The sequence below is a fragment of the Corvus moneduloides genome, chromosome 16 (assembly GCF_009650955.1).
Source record: "Corvus moneduloides isolate bCorMon1 chromosome 16, bCorMon1.pri, whole genome shotgun sequence".
Taxonomy (NCBI): Eukaryota; Metazoa; Chordata; class Aves; order Passeriformes; family Corvidae; genus Corvus; species Corvus moneduloides.
The window spans coordinates 1,995,010-2,012,755 of NC_045491.1; the positions used below are offsets into that span (position 1 = coordinate 1,995,010).

General features: G+C 38.6%; 1 protein-coding gene across 6 annotated transcripts; it reads left to right on the forward strand.

The window, feature by feature from the left end:
• The first annotated feature begins 35 nt into the window (after positions 1-35).
• On the forward strand, positions 36-17,066 carry LOC116451794 (transmembrane protein 180-like). Of its 6 annotated transcripts, none has more exons than XM_032125588.1 (7): positions 36-102; positions 3,475-3,653; positions 4,391-5,125; positions 8,095-8,249; positions 9,697-9,780; positions 10,824-10,967; positions 15,945-17,066. In XM_032125588.1, the coding sequence occupies exons 2-7, from the start codon at positions 3,501-3,503 to the stop codon at positions 16,075-16,077; spliced, it is 1,404 nt and encodes a 467-aa protein (XP_031981479.1). In that variant the 5' UTR covers positions 36-102; positions 3,475-3,500; the 3' UTR covers positions 16,078-17,066. The 6 variants fall into 6 exon arrangements, with proteins under 6 accessions (XP_031981479.1, XP_031981481.1, XP_031981478.1 ...); XM_032125587.1 differs by lacking the exon at positions 36-102 and adding an exon at positions 231-327; XM_032125585.1 differs by lacking the exon at positions 36-102 and adding an exon at positions 546-1,874.
• Positions 17,067-17,746: the final 680 nt, after the last annotated feature.

Here is a 17,746-nt window from a genome sequence, read left to right on the forward strand (position 1 = left end):
AGGTGAATTCATACCGAGCGGCCAATAAGGGCTAGGGGAGGGTGGGCCCGGGGTAGCCGTGCCCCGCCCCGCCGCGCGGTGCGCAGCCTCTCGGCAGAAGAGGTGGGTCGGTGCCTGTGGAAGGGGCGGTGGTCGCCGGCGCTCTGGGGCGTTGATGGCGGGGAGCGGTTGCTGAAGGTGTCTGCTGCGGCTCGTGGCGGAGCAGGACTGGCACGGCCCGGGATGGGGCAGGGCGACCTGGCGTAGGGAAAGCCGGGGCTCGTAGTTGCCCCGCGTTGGGAGCGCTGAGGGAAGAGCCCGTGAGGAGGGACCCGGCGTGGTGCCCAGGTGCGAGTGGCCTCCCCGCCGGAGTGTGGGAGCGGAGGGCGGAGAGGGGAGCGTGCAGGGTCAGTCCGAAAAGGGCTGGCTCCCTCCGCTCACCTCGCTCGGGCGGCCGCCGCTCGCTCTCGGCTGTCTTCCGCACAAAGCGGAGGGAGCCGTGTTCCTGTCCGGGGACCTGCTGAGGAAAACGAGCGTAACTTCCCTGTTCTTAGCAGATGAGCCCTTCCAAAGGTGCAGTCATGCGAGCTCCCCGAGCCCCCGGCTGGCGGGAGCGCAGCGCCGGGGCAGCCCCGCAGCGCGGGCCCGGCGAGCGGGCACCGCCGGTGCCACAGCCCGGCCGCCTCTGTGAGCAGCCCCTGAGCATTTCCCCTCAGTGCTACCCTCAGGACTAGCAGCGCGTTTATTCTGACTTCACTCTTAATGTGGTGCAAGTCACGTCAGAAGGATGAGGAAGATACGTGTGTCCAACCAGTCTGTCAGGGCTGTGGGCATGGCACAGCGGTTTGGGACCCAGAACGGCAGGGCAGGATGTCAGCTAGTGTGCCTCAGGCAACATTTGCTATTATCTCTTGGAATACACTTTTCTTCTTTAGACTCGTGTTCTAGTTTCCTTTAGCAATTGTCATCCCGCTCTGGGAGAAACGCAGGTAATGTCACACTGCATCTCAGTGGCCCGAACAGCCTGTTCTTTTGGCCTCTGTGTATTAACACAGTTGTAACCACTAGACATTGCTGAAACCGATTTGCCTTCTGTGAGTCACAAAATGTGCGCCCGTGCTTTTACGTACTCAATATAAAGGCTGACTATTAAGAGGGAGGGGATGCTCATGCATGATTTCATTGTAGTGCTAGCTTCCCCTTACTTCTGGGGAAGGAAGTGTGGTACCTCAACTTCTAATTGAACCTATTCCATAAACAAGGTGCAGAACCAGATGTACCAATTAGGGTAGAGTTGTGTCAGGCCCTGCACAATGACAATTAGTCACGGTACCAGAGGCCAGTTTGTGCATTGTTAGAAGATTTTTGTTGATGAAATTTCAAATACCTTCTTTCAGATTTTCTGAACGGAGAGGGCCATTTTTATTTGTGTCAGAAGGAATCGAGTCAAACATGATTTGAGAAGTGACTGTTTGCTGGTAATGTTAGTGTGAAGCACTTTTATTCTTGGTGCTTATGGAATTTGAAGGAAATGAAAGTCTCCCAGTTCTCCATTTTGAAGACCTGTGTAGGGTGCTCCAGGTAGAAATAGAGGTGAAATATCTACCTTTCCAAAACCCTAATATCCACTATATAAATAATTTCATTAAGTATATTTGTGAAGGTTTGAAAAAGCAAATGTGACGCTTGCTAATAATATACTGTCATGACTTTTACATTAATATCAAACTTATTTTTAAAAATAAATACTTCAATTGGACATCTTTTCAATAACCTTTTTATTCATTATAGGTTTCTCAGTAAAAGATTGTGAAACCAAACTTGCTGCAAAAATGCAAAATTTTGTCCCCTGAAAATGGAATTGTCTCTATGGCTGTAGAAAAACAAGTTTGAAGGTATATATCATGGTAATTCTCAAGTATTTAAAAAAATCAGTCCTATTCTTAGAAATAAATTGGCTTTAATAAAAACAAATCCTAGGGTTCCAGTTGTTTGTCAGCTGGTTCTTTTTCTTAGCTATAGAATGAGGTTACCTACTCTTTGCGTCTCGTTTCGTATCACAGCACCTTACATATATGTGCCGAAGTGCATCCACACTTATTATTCTTCAACATTCCATTTTCCGTGTTGGGGGGTGGAAAAGCTGCCTGTTCCATCTTCCCCAGTCCCTACCTGATTTGTGGCTTTTGCGTGGTCCTCACCTGGTGATTCGGAAGTTCCTCCCTTCCTGCACAGCAGCCTCTCTTCAGCCGCCTTGTAAACCACAGGAAGGCTGGAAACAGCCTTGGCTTTCATTTCCTGTTTCTTCCATGGTTATTTTTATGAGGAGTTCAGGGAGCTGCTTATAGAGCTGCTGATCAAGCAGATATTCAGGCGCAGTATTTTGATGGATATATGAAAATTGCATTTAGGGTAAAACTGTTAATATGCAGAGGAGCAAAGTGTGAACTATTGACATAAAGCAGGTTGTAAAGCTCTGCATAGTAAGGCTAAAATTTGAACTTGAAGTATCCAAATTAATGGGAGACAGCTTCCTTCAACAGATGTAAAAATGAATAAAGTCTCGGTTAAAAACAGATACCTGGCAGTATTTTTGTATTGGGGTTATAGAATCAAGTATGGTCAAGGACTACTGTTAGGTAGCTATTAAACAGCTTTAAAAAGTAGAGGTTTACTGGAGCTGGCTCTTTTCTTGGCATAGTTTACACCAAACATGCTAAGGTAATTGATGGAAAAGGTCAGCATCTTAAAAATTCATTGTCTGAATTCATTGATAGATTAAAGAAATCTTTATTCTTGGGCTGAATCTCTGTTATTTGGGCATATGTAAAATGCTGTGTGTTACTTGCTGTGTTTTATTTACATGCAGTCTTCCATACCATGAAAATGTTAATTAAAAGATGTTTTGTTTTGATTGTTTCATGGTTTATTAGGTGAAAATACTGCTTCCATGACTTCTTAGCAATTAATATTTTAAAACAGAAGGGCAAAACTTGGTATTTGTTTTGAAAGAAATACTCCCCTACCTGCACACTGCATTTGACATTCATTGCAATGGAATACGTAAGGATATGAGTTGAGTCACTTTATTCCAACACAGTCCATAATTTTAAGAATATATAGCTAGCAAGAAAGACCTAAAATGTGTACGATTACTTCAAACTCTACACCAAGATGACTGTTAGCAGTAGTAGGTTTTTAAGTGGAATCTATGCATCAGTTAGGAAAGGTTTCTTTTAAATTTTTGTCTACTTGTTCCATTGACTTTTAAGCACTGATTATACTTAGAAATGTCACCTAATAACTTCTTATTATTTTGGGCTCAGTGTCTAACAGCTCAGTAAAATGTGTTTCTGATTTAAAAAAAAAAGGAAGAATGGGAAAATTTTCCTGTAAGAATCCATTTCTGCACCTCTGAAACAAGCAAATCCCCCATATTATTTTAATTTGGAAAATTATTCTACTGATTGTTGTAATTCTCTTTTGTAACTTGAGGAAGAAGAGAGCTGTACTCTTGGAAGATGAAGATCCTTTGGGGAATTCATGCTAATGCGCTGGCATATTCCATGACAACCTTAGGTGCTGGAATGATGAACAGTATTTTTAATTTCTACTACGTTAAGCTTTTCCTAAACCGATACAAAATTTCAGAAGCAGCATTTCATGAAGCACAGGTACTGAACAATGGAATAGTTTGATTACCATGTTGTGCTACGCAGCAGTGTTATTACAACAAAGTGATTCTTTTAATGACATTAATTTTGGAATCATTGCAGTTAATTAACAGTAAATTATCTTTGAATTTAGGTAATCCATAAGCAATGGAACGTACACATAAACCACATTATTTACAGTCTATAGAGTAAAAATCTCCAGACTTAATTGCTGAAAAGATTTTTACCTTTGATAGCTTGAAGTAATTTTCTAAACTGATCTTGCACCTCAGCTCCATAGATAAGTTTGACATTAGTGCTTTCCTATGGACTGTTTAAGTACTTAAATACTGCATTTATCCTGCGAGTCATTATCCACATGAGTAACTCTTGTTGTAAATGGTCTCCTGAAAGTAATGGGCCAGCTCATGTTTTGAATTAACTTACTGTGAGAATAATATCTGAGCTTTGCAGGATGAAAGCCCAGATATATAAGGTTTTGCAAGAGTGAAGTCTTAGAGACAGTTCATTTCAGATGTAGTTGGTCACCTACCTACTTATTCATCTTATTTTTTCAAGATTTCTATAAGCCTATGAATACCAATAAGACATTGTTTTAGAGTCTGTTTTGACCTGAGTAGCTTTTCTATGTATTTATTTATTGTCTGAATAGAGATTTATTTTAAATAAATCTGTTGTGTTTGTGTAAACCTCTGTAGAAGAGTGACAGTAGTGACACATTCCCTTGTTCGTGGCAGGTTGTGTTTATGGTCTGGAATGCCATCAATGACCCCCTGTTTGGGTACATACAGGACAACTCCAAGCTGAGGTGCTGCGCAAGGCGCCAGTTCTCCATTCTGTACGGAGCCCCTTTGTATGGGCTGGCCTTCCTGCTGCCCTGGTTCCCCTGGGGGCACTACGAGGAGGGGGACTGGCTCAGTGGCCTGCACCTCGTCGTCTCGCTGTGCGCCTTCGACGCCTTGCTGACCTTCGTGCTCCTGGCGCAGTGCGCGCTCTTCGCCGAGAGCTCCACCCGGCACGAGAGCAGGCTCCAGCTCATCAAGTACAACCAAGTGGCAACGTTAATTGGGTCCACAAGTGTTCTCTTTTGTGGTCTCATCTCAGATAATATGGAAAACTTTGCCTATTTTCAGGCATTCACTGTTTTGATTGCAGCGTTAGCAACAGCTTGTATGTGTTGCACAGGTAAATACAGCACAAGTCAATATGAGCAGAGGGAAATCCATACAGAGAATGCTAATCTGGAAAACAGTGATGGAGCTTTCTCCTTGGCCTCAGTAGTTTCATTGACCAAACAGATCATGACAGAGAAGAACTTTCTATGTTTTGTAACAATGAACTTCTTCCAAGTCTTCCACCTAGCCTTCTACAACAATTTTATGATGATCTTTGCAGATAATCTTATTCCTAAGGATGTCCTTTCTTCCTCAGTAAGAAGTATCATGTATGGAGCAGGTTTTATTTGTCCTCAGGTAGGCAGTCATACTTTTTTATTTCTAAGTATGAAAACCTGGTGTTTTAATAGTTCACAGAATCCATTTAACGCTTGAAAAAATGCTGTATTTGGCATAAGGCATTGGCCAAAATGAGTAATAAATCTCACTCCCCAGTGCTCTAGAAAAAGAAAGTACGTCTGTGCAGGCTGATCAAATGTAAGAGTTAGAGAGAGCAGACAGGCAGGCTGGTAGAGTATCTGTTTAAAACAATGTGAGACATGAGTAGGCAAGGAATGAATGTTTCATATCCTACAGTGCTTATAATACCTAAGCATAAAGGAATGAAAAACATGGCCAAGATAAAACATTTCTAAAAGCAACATCTACAGAATTCTGAATTCTTTTTTTCTTTGTTTTGTTTTGTAATATTGTATACTACTAATGAAAGGCTGAGCTCTTCTTCAGGAAGTTTCTGAAATAAGCTGCACAAAATACCAGAAAAAATTATAAGGTATTAAAAGCATTGTTGAAATATGTGGTATCTCAGCCATGGAAACCAAACAAAACTCTAAACAGCTGCTTTTGGAGAATAATACATTTATTTTGTTGTTTGATCTCTTGCTCAGAAATATTTATGGGGGAGAGAGACATACCTTTAAGAGCCCAGTCAGGGATGGGGGGAGGAGTGATGAACTGAAAAGAGAAAGAGAACCCTAAAGAGTAATATGTGACAACAAGAAAAGCAGCAAAAATATACCCCACAGAATGTGAACATATGTGTCTGCAGTAAACAAAATATTCCTCTGTTCATTGCCTTCTAGCTTCTTTCTCTAGATCTTTTAGAACTTTCTCTGTGTTTACTTGTTAAATGTTGAAAGTCAGGATACTCAAAATCTGACTATCCTGACATTCATCATAGGTGCTGATGGTGTTCAGAATTTCTCAGAATCAGGCTGCTACATTCATTAAATTGTGATGGGTTTTGATAAGTAGTATCTATAAGAAGATAAATGCAATTGCAACTGGAATTCACGGCTCAATTTCAGTTCCCATTTTGGCTTTTGCATGTAAAACATACAGATCCTGAATGTACCTTCTGTTCCATAACTCCTAACGATCTTTAATTCCATAACTCCTAACTGTCTTTAATTTCAGCTTTTGTTCTTACCACAGGTTTAATGGTTTTGGGTTTTTTTCCCCTGTAGCTCAGACTATGGTAATGAACTTAGAAAGATAATGAACTTTGATTAAATTAGATAATGAACTCTGGAAATAAATGAGAAGCTACAGAAGTTAGGAAAGCTTAAATAATTTTACATTTAATATGTAGCAATCACTTTTATTGATAAAATCAGTGTGACAGTGTGAAAAGAACAATCTTTCAGAAAATGAGTCTCTCTCTGCTCCCCAGAGACTCTTTGTCTACAAGGTCACTGAACCGTTGAGGGTTTGCCGTGACCTTATTTTTCTCAGGTTTTGTCCCTTTGAGCTCAAGATATAATAAGAGAATTCTCTGATGGCAGTGTCCTGAACTTCACTTACTGGAAAAACACCCGACCCTTGTAAAATAAAGCTCATTTTTATGAACTCTGCTTCAGTGGCCTCTGCTAAACTAGAATTCAGCTTCTGATTTAGGTTCCTTTTAGTAGTGGATGTGAGGAATACAACTTGCCCACAAGGAAAATGTTGCTGTTACACAGGCAAACAACTTTTAATTTGCATCATTGTTAGTATTTTCCTTACAAAGTCTTAGAGATGTGCAAGTAGTGAGGAATTTTCTAAGTCATAAGTACTTCCTGAGACAGGGTTATTTTGCAATTACAGGGAGACAGGAACATGATGTTTACAATAGCAGGCATTAATGATCCCTTAGTATTTCTAGTGGGGGCACTTTTCAGCAAAATCCCTGAAAACAGCCAGGAGCAAAGATTATGCTTTAATCTTATAACAAGATGTTTTTCTTATACCAACTTTCCAGATTTGTTTTACCTCCCTGATCAAGTAGAAATCTTGAGCTTTTTTACAATAGCATTTGCCATGGTAATCTTTGTCTGACTGTAGCATCCTGGTTTTATTTGTTATGTTAAAAAAGCACTTCAGTGTGGCAACAATTGTACAAGGAAAATTCTTTCCTGTTCTTCATCTGAATATTACACAGTTCATCTCTGTAACACAGAAGAGAGGAGAAAACCTGTATCTTTATACAGTTTGTGTATTTGTGACAGAGATGAGGACCGTGTAGATGGTGACAAAGGCCCATATAATAAAAAGATACAATTCATTACAGAATGTCCTATTGGAAGTGGAAAGTGAGGAACAATGTAGAAGAACTTAGTTTGTTAATACTATAGTCAGCACATAATATCATTTTCATGAGTTTGCCAGTCACTCGATTCTCAGAATCTACTTTTTGCCAAGATTGGCAAAATTAAAACCCAGCCATGCACAAGCACTGGCTTCTGCCTTCCTCTGCTTGCTAGTAAAGCCTCTCACTTGCTTAGTTAAAGCTGTCTTGGTGAGCTTGCTTTGCCAACTTAAAAATCGTGCTTGATTTCTAGAAATGTCAATGAAAATAGTAATATTAATGAAAAAGCAATTACTGAAAATATTTCTTGTCAGCAGTTGAATGGCAAGATGCTTGATTTACAGTTATCATACTGCAAAGCTAATACTTTCAGGGATATCAAAAGTAAAGATCATGAGCATTAAATATTAGTTAGGCACTGTGGGAAACAGTATTTCCCTCAGGACATGGCAGTTCTCAGCTGGCTAGTTTTTGAGTGAAAGGAGACTACCTGGTAGAGGTAGCATAGAAGGAGCCAGTAGACAGTTTCTTTGTTCAATTTCTATTTTTTTATTTTGTTGAACTTCTTAGAAAGGGTTGTTGGTCAGGTTTTTTTCTTTAAAGGCTATTAATAATTTATGTCTGGCCCGTGTTTTATAGCTCTGCTAATGCTGAGACACTGTATCTTGTCATCCTGTATGTGTACATATTGTCTTTTCAGTGCCTTGTTCTTCTCAGTCATGCTTCGTTGAAGAAGTTTGGTTATTACAGAATCATCTTGTTTTCCTTTTACTATGAAGGAGTAGCTGCTGCTGTCATGTGTCTTCTAGGGCAAGAACACTATTACCTGTTGGCATTTTATGTCACAACAAATATGTAAGTAAATACACTCCCCTGTTCATAGACACAGCTGAAATATTTCTAACAGACCACACACTTGATTTCATTACCATGAAGATTCTGCCTCTGCTTTCATGGTTTTCATTCTGTTTCACTTGTCAGAAAAGTTGAAACTCCAGATAACAGCTTTTTTCCCCCAGCTTTTATTTTATTTTGTTTCAGCTTTTAATTTATGCTTAGAAAAGAAAAGCTTTAAAATACAGAGGAATTACGTTTTGCAGCCACATGCCTTCAGTCACTTTAACCTGAGATTCAAGGGAAGGAGAATCTCATATTTTCCACTAGACATGGAAGAGCTCAGCAGAGGAACTCCCCAGAGTCAGTTTGCTCGAAAGCTCAGACCTCACCCTGTATTGCAGGACCACTTGTGTGCTGCACTGCAGACAAATCTGGGTAACTCAGGTGTCTCTTGGGTAACCAGCACTGAGTCACATTTCCACTGGTGCTCAGTAGTAAGATGCCAAGAAGTAGTATTTTCACATAAGCATATAATGATACATGGGAATCTTACTTAAAGATAAAGAACTGTTTGTATCAGCATAGTGTTATAGCAGTTTGTTTTTATTTCCTCATGTTCTTTTTCATTTCTGTCTTTCTACATGTTCTTTCCTGCCCTCCTTTTCTTTCTCTTTCTCTCCCCACCCTGTTTTCATTTTTATTTTCAGTATTGCAGTCATGGGCTACTCTAACACTGAATTGTGTGAACAATAAATTGAATTTCATTATCTGCATGTTTTAAATGATGAAGATGTATTTTGATTTCTCCAAGAAAAAAAATCTAAGGTACCTAAAGACTGTATGTTTGAAGTGCTAGTTGTTCAAAGTATCTTGTTAGTAAAAGCTCATCACACCCAAAATTTAATAAGACACAGAAATTGTAATACTTGAGTTTGTTTCATTTAGCTATTTGTTAAGAATCAGCTTTTTTATGTGTGTGTTTAAATGCATATCTATATACAGCTATATACACCGTAAATACATATATAGGAATGCATGTAAGCTATTCTTTCTAATTCTTCCATCTTGAAGTTTATCTTCCATGTGATCATGTCTTTTCCAGATTCAAGAGCAAATCTTCAGTTTCTCCTTTTTCTGAGGTGTTTCTTTTCTCCTGATCATTTTAAATGACATTTACTGATAATGTAAATTTATTGTGAAAGTGTTCATGACCTTATACACCAATGTCCAGGAAAAAAAAGCAGGAAACCCCCCACTTTTAGGTTTGCATCTTGATCTCTACTTCTCAACTAAGAACAGATCTAGCAATGCTTTCAGATAGATCACCAAGTTTTAAAGACATCTCAGCTTTGTGTGTTTGCAGAATATCAATGTTGATGTGTTTGTGTTAGAATGTCAGTTACAATTTCATTATGAAAGTGAATATAAGAACTATGAACATCTTCAATATTTTGTTTTTCTTCAGGGTAATTGTGCAAGCTTCATTTAGCTTGTTCAATTTGCCTTTGGCAGATATTGTCGATGCAGATTTAATAAAGCACAAGAGGAGGTATGTCAGTCTGGTTTTTTTTACACATGCTGTTTGCCTTGTTCCCCCTTTGGTAATAAATTATGTCAAAGTAAAGACAGTAAGTGATCTGGGGTCCTTGATACAGAAGCACTTTTTGGGAGAGCAACTTAGCATAAGTAAAGATCAGAACTTTACTCAAGTTTCCTGCAGTTACTTCAGTAGAGTCACTTAGATTATTAGGTCATCTCTAGTTTTTATCATTCTATAATATAAGCCAAGTCCTTCCAATTTTTGTGGCTTTATTTTTGTTAGCTTCAATTGAATTATTTTGTAACTCGATGCATCTGTAATCATGTATGATTTTCTGAATAAGGCCTTTTTAAGATGGAAAAGGTGTTAAGAAAGCTTTGCCTATGCTAGCTAAAGTGCAAAGTTCAAAGTGTAACTGGTTCCATTATCTCCCTGAAATAAAAGTGATAAAACCTGCTGCAGAATAGCATATTGCAACTCACTGATCTTTTGGATTTTTATCAAAGTGCACATAACTTCCTGTTGGTTCCATCAGTGGTTATGTAAGTGCAGGTTCAGCCCTGTTAAAGAACTTGCCCCTCAAAGGGGAGATCTGTTGCTTTCATGAGGAAAAATTTGCCTCATTTTCTGGCCTATGCATGCAAAATCTTAAGTTGTAATTAATTCTCCATGCACTGTTCAGTCTAATTGAACTTCAGTAATTACTCAAAGTGCACCAAGCTGAATTTGAGTACTAGTCACTTCAGAACTGGGGCCAAGCTCTGTGTGTGTATATATATGTGTGCATATATATATATATTTTTTTTTTTAATATATATATATATTTATATGCACCCCTCAGAGGTTTGTAACCTTTAATTTCCAAATGAATTCAAATTTCATTGTGCTAATAGATCTGTTTGCTATAATGTGTGAACTAGATAAAGCTAAGGGTCATGATTTTTAGCATTTGCATATTAACAGGATTTCAAGCTTTTTAAAATCACGATTGTAATTAATACACTAAAAAGTTTGTGTTGTGCATTAATTTGGTTTTTCCCCAAATATTTTAGATTACCACTTTCCTCTATGGTTTTTGGTACCAATGCTTTATTTACCAAGCCTGCCCAATCTTTGGCTCCAATGGTTGTGGTTACAATACTAAATCATTATGGATATTACAACTTGAATAATGTACCTGGTCATCCTGATATAAGGTGAGTTCAAAAGAGATACTTTAAATCTTAGAAAATAATGTGAAATGCTCTGTAATCTAAAAGGCAAATTGATCAGCAATTAGTTTGCATCAACTGAACTTCAAAAACATACACACTTTAAAAATACTTATCAGTTGTTTTTGTCTGTGTAGAAGTACAAATGTTTTTTAAAGAGTAAATCATTTATTAAACAATATACATGAGGATATCTGCCTAATTTTGGAAAGCAAAGTAGATGACCAGCTCCTGTTTTTTTGCAAAAAAATAAAAAAAAAAGTTTGAGATCACCTAGTAGCTCTTATAAGATCCATGTTGTCCTGGCTTCTGCATTTTGTTTACCTCATAAACCTACTTCCTTAAATATATAATATACAATGTTAATAAGATCCATTTTTTGATTGAGAGAAAGCAGTATGGTCACTGGAGGGAGGGAATTTGCCTCGAGTAGGAGTGTATAATCTTGGCTCCAATACTACTTACCATTCTAATGCTAATGATTTCATTGCAGTCCCTGGAGACCTTAATACAGCATAAAGCTGTGGTTGCTGGTTAGTTGGACATGTGTGGACTTTTATAAAAACAAATTAATGGGGAATAACCACACTGAAAGGGTCACAGGCTGTATTTATGACCCATCAGGAGGAAGTGGCAACGTAAGGAACAACTGAAGTCAGGGCTAAACGGAAAAATCCTGATTAGGATTTACTTGAGGGAACAACATGAATATCCTGAGAACTACATAGCTGTCCTAAATTTTTAGTAAAAACCTCAAGAAATAGGGAAACACAATTGTATATGAACTTTTGTGGAGATAGCTCCTGAGGGAGAAAGCTCTGCTTATGTGTCACCTAAGGTTAGGAGAACATTTTGTATTTGAGGAATTTTCTAAAAAAATATGTGAGGACAAGCATGACATAAAAGAACAACAGGTGGTCTTCAGAAATGCATCCAGACAGAAGCAAAGGCAGCTTAAGTTTGAGGCTGTGTGTGAGAACAGCTTGTTTTAATGCAGTCTGTAGATAGCCAGTGAGATGATGTGAAGAGGACATGAACCTCATTATAACGTCAAATAAGATGAATGATTTTTGCGGAAGAGCGGTAGGTTGAACTGGATGTGGATATGAGAGGGCTGAATATATTCATCTTGATGATTCAGAGAAATTCAGATTTGAAACATAAAAACTGCAGTTCTGATCCCTTTCAATCAGAGAAATGATCCCTTTGTGGATGGATTTTAAATCACAGTAGTCATGAATCTTTTTTCCCTGGTAAGTAGCCCCTGGACTATAGCAACAATAAATTTATTATATACAGATTTGAAATACTTGGAATGCTCAACCTATAAAGTCTGTTTGTTCACTTGAGTCATGCTGAAATTTTGTTTATTTCACTAGGGCCAGGAACAGCATAAAACTTACAAAGCTGAGATAAGTGAATCAGAGCACCTGAAATATATTATTTAGTATTTCTTTTGCCCATCCTTTCAAAAAATAATTTCTTAGATATGAAGCAGTTTGCCTGTGTTTCCTGTATATGTAGTGTGTGAATGGGATGTCCTTTGCTTGCAGATGGAGTACAGGGTTGATACACAATCCACCAAGACCAGAAAACTCAAAGTTGTTTCTAGGGAGTCAGTTTGCCCTTGGCAATGTACTCAGACCATTGACTGAGCTAAAATTACTTATATATATTAAAAACCTATTGGCTGATCTTGTATTTCAGCCATAGGCAGACAGTTAAAATACTCTTGCACTAGGACGAAGTTGTTTGGGGACAAACAGAAATTAAATACAAGAGATTGTTTAAAATAGGCTCAAACTGTTTTGGGGGGGAAAAAGCATTTCACACATGTGAATTGCAGAAAATGAAGTATTATGAGCCATGCCAATACAATCTCAGCTCTGTTGTTCCTCCTTCTCCAAAGCTGGCAATATCTATTAAGTGTTTAGGAAAGCATTTGCTGTATTAGGTGTAGTGGCAGTGATTTGTGAAGATTGTACAGAGGACCCTTACTCTGCGTTAATAAAATGTTTGGGCCCTGAATAAATATGTCTTAAGAGTTTCCAGCAATGTTGTTTACCGAGAGAAGGCAGAATATGCAGTCTATACACTCTTTGCTGTGTTCTAAGTTATTTTTTAATGACTTACTTTATTAATAATTATTACTTCTTCTTGAACTGAAAGTTAAACCGTAGCAACAATGATGGAGCAGCTAATCCTGGAAACCTCCAGGCACAGTAAGGACAATAAAATCATCAGTAATAGCCAGCATGGCTCCACCAAGGGGAAGTGATGCTTGACCAACTCGATAAACTTCCACAGTTAAATGACTTGCCTGGTGGGCAGGGGAAGGCAGTGGATATTGCCTGTCTGGGCTGCATTCCTTAATCACCAGGATGATGGGGCAGGATGGACCCTCAGGAAGTCTGGGGATGACGCAAAGCTGGGGCTGTGGCAGGTACACAGAGGGTCACACCACCATCCCAGGGCATCTCAGCAAGCTGGAGAAATGGGCTGGAATGGTACCTGGGGCTGCGTTAGACAAAGTACTGCCAGCAGCTCACAGGGGATCCTTCCCCTCTGCTCACACATTGTGCCACATCCTTAGGAAATGTGGTCACTACACAGAAGTTCAGCACTTTGTCAGGGAAAGTGTTTTTTAATATCCTTAAAATTTGAGCAGTACTTTGCAGAATGGGGTGTCTTGATTATTCCTTTCTTCCATCATCATAGCAAAGCAGTACCTGCCCTGTATGGCTTGAGATGGTTTTTGTTCTTGTTTGGTTTTTTTTTAGTTTGGCTTGATTCTTTTTATTCTTTGCTACAGAAAAAATGCCTAGTTTAAAACCTCCCTCTTCTGGAGAGCCACTGTAACTACCAGCAGCTTCTCTTGAAAGTGCTTTTCAAGTTCATTCTTCAGAACGAAGTTATTTGGCAGCAACTCTTCATTATTTATTGAAGGCACTTTAAACTGTTAATGCTTTCATATTAAATTACTGAACTACATGACATTCTGTTCAGAGGGATTTTAGGGCTCTTTAGGGAAACATTGTATGTTTTATTCCTGTGTGTGCAAAAAGAAACATAGATGTGGAAATTTCTGAAGGTACTTGTTCAGCTGTAATCATGATAAAATCCAAGCTCTGCTCTTGATTTATTCCAGTCCCTTAATGAAATATTTCACCATTCCTTGTTTCGTGTATTATAGATATTTTTTCATAATTCTTGCAATAACTTAAGGTTTTACAGTACAATAGGTAATGTTATTTTCTTAAATCAGCATTGTTCCAGTGAACAATTAGGATTGCAGAGTATGAGTAACTTTGCAGATGCTCTTTGTGTAAAGACAGAATAATGTTAGTACTGAAAGCTGCAATCCTCTTTAGTGTGCACAACAGGCCAAATGCAAGCCCCAGCATCCTGTTAACTGTGTCTGAGTCCTGTTCTCATCGTTAGGTGGTTAAGTAATGTGTCTGTGGCCTCCCTGCTGGCACTGCTCCTGCAGTCCCTGGGGGCAGTTGTGCCAGAGCTGTGCATGATGTGGGCTCCTTCCCTTGTAGGTGCACTGGAAATGCATTTGGATAGAGGCCAGTAAACAACTCCAAATGGTAAATTATTGTCACTGCCAATAAACATTGGCTATGGACCAGTGGCCTGCTAGTGAACACTTCCAGTCATAAATGCAATTGCCTGAGTGATTAAGTGATTCGCTTGTGAGCCTGTGGGCTTTTGTTTTCTTATGTAGCATTAGCATGTACATGACTTGAGATAAACTGTGCTCGTTTATGAGCCTGTGTCTGCACTAAGGACGGGATCTGGGCTGTGTTGGAGGTTGCAAACATTTTTTCTGTTAAATCGAGTGAGACATGAGTTGATTCTTTCATGATTCAGAGGAGCTTTTAGGTTTTACTCAAAAACCTGCTTGAGGTTTGGGGGTTTTTTCACAGATTTCAGGTTTTTTGGATCATGTCCATAGCTGTTCTGTGAGTCTCTTATCTCATCCCTGAATGCTAAGGAAAAAAATTAGAAAATAACATAAACTGCCTCATGGAGAGAAAGTTCACTTAGGGGCTGTTTCTCAGCTTGAGTTGACTTTCCTGATATTTAAGTAATTAGAATCCCATAATTAACAAAATGCAAGTAGATAATGATTCCAGCTACTAGATGAATGCCAAAATGCATGCTTTGAGCTGTCAGAAACCATACTGCTCATAAAAGGGAGCTCATTTAATTCCTGTATTTTCTTTTTTGATTCATATTTGCTGATGCTTTTATTTCTTTTTCATTAGAGAAGATTTACATGAGGAAATGCCATGCATTCATTAGAAAAAATGAAAATGAGTGTTAATTTCACATGTATTCTTTTTATGGCTTATATTATCTTGTAATCATTTGTTAAAACGAAATAAAATAAGGCTTGATATTTCAAACAGCCCTTGAAACCACACCTGAATTTTGTGCAATTATCATAACTTCTATCTAGCACTCAGCAGCTAAAACAACACACTATGTGGGTAGTTAGTAGCACAGATTTCAACTTTAATAAATGAATTTCATGTTAAAATGTTTGCTTCCATTTTCTGCTTTTCTTTCTCTTCCAGATTTTTCAGTCTTACTAAAGCTTTTCAGATGCTCTGTTCTATAATTGGATGAAATTTGCTTAAATTGATTTCTGTATTACATAATGCAGATGAGCAGGAAAGTAGTGAGCAGGATTTCTTAGATTGCCTACAGTGTATTAAAATTAACTCTTTGTGTGCTAATTGTCTGAATTCCTCCCAGCTAGAGAAAGCAACGTAAAATACATATTCGTATGCAGAATTAGAAAATACACAAGATATTTATATTTCTTTTATTTAGAATTGACTGTACAGTAGCATGTCTCTGTGTATATAATGGGAATGCTTTAAAAATAACTTATTTAGTGACCATGGATGTTAATCTTCACACTGAAAGCTGTGTTCTCATTTGTTTCAGCAGGTCTTTTTTAGATCTCCACGATGCCATGTTCTACCTGGTGTGTCTGGTTCCACTCTGCATTGCAGTCCTGCAGATCCTGACCTGGACTCCCTTTTCCATCCAGAACAGCCACGTGGCAGCTCTACACTGAATATGCACCCAGTGGTCAGTGCATCTCCTGCTGAACCACAGAAGAGTTCAGTAAGTGTTTCATGTGAGAAAGCAAAATTGCAAGCTGAAACACAGTTTGAGCTGTTTCAGGAGGGCTGCATTTGCAGTCTCTGTAGGCTCTAAGTCACATCAGCCCTAATGTTGAGCCTACACAGAGTTTTCCTAGTTCGGTTGCTTTCCATTAATAGGTTTTATCCTTAATTACTTTATTTAAAGTAATTTCTGGTATATAATGACTCCTAATAACTCATTTGAAGAAAGGATATGGCAGATCAGGGAAAGGAATCCCAACCCAGCACCTGGAATTCCAGGGAACTGTATTTTCTTAAGCTTACTGGTGGATTAATTTCGCCATACTGATAAAATGGCAGATTTCTGAAGTTAATCTGGAAGATCCTGGTGGACATCCCTCATGGATGGCAGGGAGATGAAGAGAAAAATTTAGATGGTGCCTAGCTGGCCAGTCTCAAGACAAATCTGACAGCTGCCACAGGAAGTGCCATGAGTAATTAACTACCCTGTGAAAGTCTGTGTAAGGCTAAAGAAGAAAAAGATTAAAATGCTGTTCAGTGTTGCTGAATATGGAAAAAGCTCCATAAGTCCTCACTGGCTTTCTGAGTGTCTCTGGTTGGTGGAAGGTCAGTGCAGTTTTCTGGCTTTAATGGGAAAATAGTTTTGAAGGTATCATATTGTTAGTGCTTCCTACAGAATGTCATTGTGGCAAGGAGAGCATTAGTCTGTGGCTCTTGGACAAATCTAAGCACACACAGTTACTAAACCAAGCTCTACCTGTTCAGTGGTGTTATGTTGGCAAACTCATTTGGTGTGTGACAATTGAAGTTGATTTCTGAATCATCAAGTTAAAGTTAGTTAATTTCTAATTCATTCCTACCAGAATGTATTCAGTCAACCTTTTAAATGGATCCTGTGATTTTTATAAAATAAAGGGTTTTGACAAAATTTCAGAAACGTGGAGTCCTCTCTTCATTTCACATGTTGTAATGATAAGACATTAGCATGTTTACAGTACTCCTATTCAATCAATATTATTCTTCCTTCAGTATTTTCACGGTGTAATTGTGCCATGATAATACCTTTAGCATAATATAATCACTGCATTTTTGTATTTTGTTTTGCCTGGGCAAACACAGTTTCAGTAGCACCTTTCTTAGGGAGTGCCACTTGAAAGTACAAGAGCATTGTGCAGATTCCAGTTCTAAAGGGCTGGGCCAGCTTATTTTCAAGGCTCTACATTTACTGTGACAGGGAACTTGGAAAAGAAAGGAGTGTGAGAAATGGCTCTGCATTTTGGTGGACACTAGCATAATTTAACGAAGATGTTTGAGATTTGAAATACCAGAGTTGAAAAAAACATTCATTTGTGCCTGATTTTTTACATTTGCAGAGTAGAAATAACATATTTCCTTACCTTTTTTGAAGTCTGAAGTGCTTTCAAGGCGATGCGTGAAAAAGTGGGAGAGCATCATTAAATATTTAGAAATCCAAATGAATCCTTTGATAGGAATATGAAGATTTATGTTAAAATGCAAGAAGCCAGAACTGTGGTGAAGTTTGAAGTTGTGTTATCTGGTTTTTATCTGTCTTGTCAGAGATAGTGTTGCCCATTTGCATTGTGCATGCTAACAGCA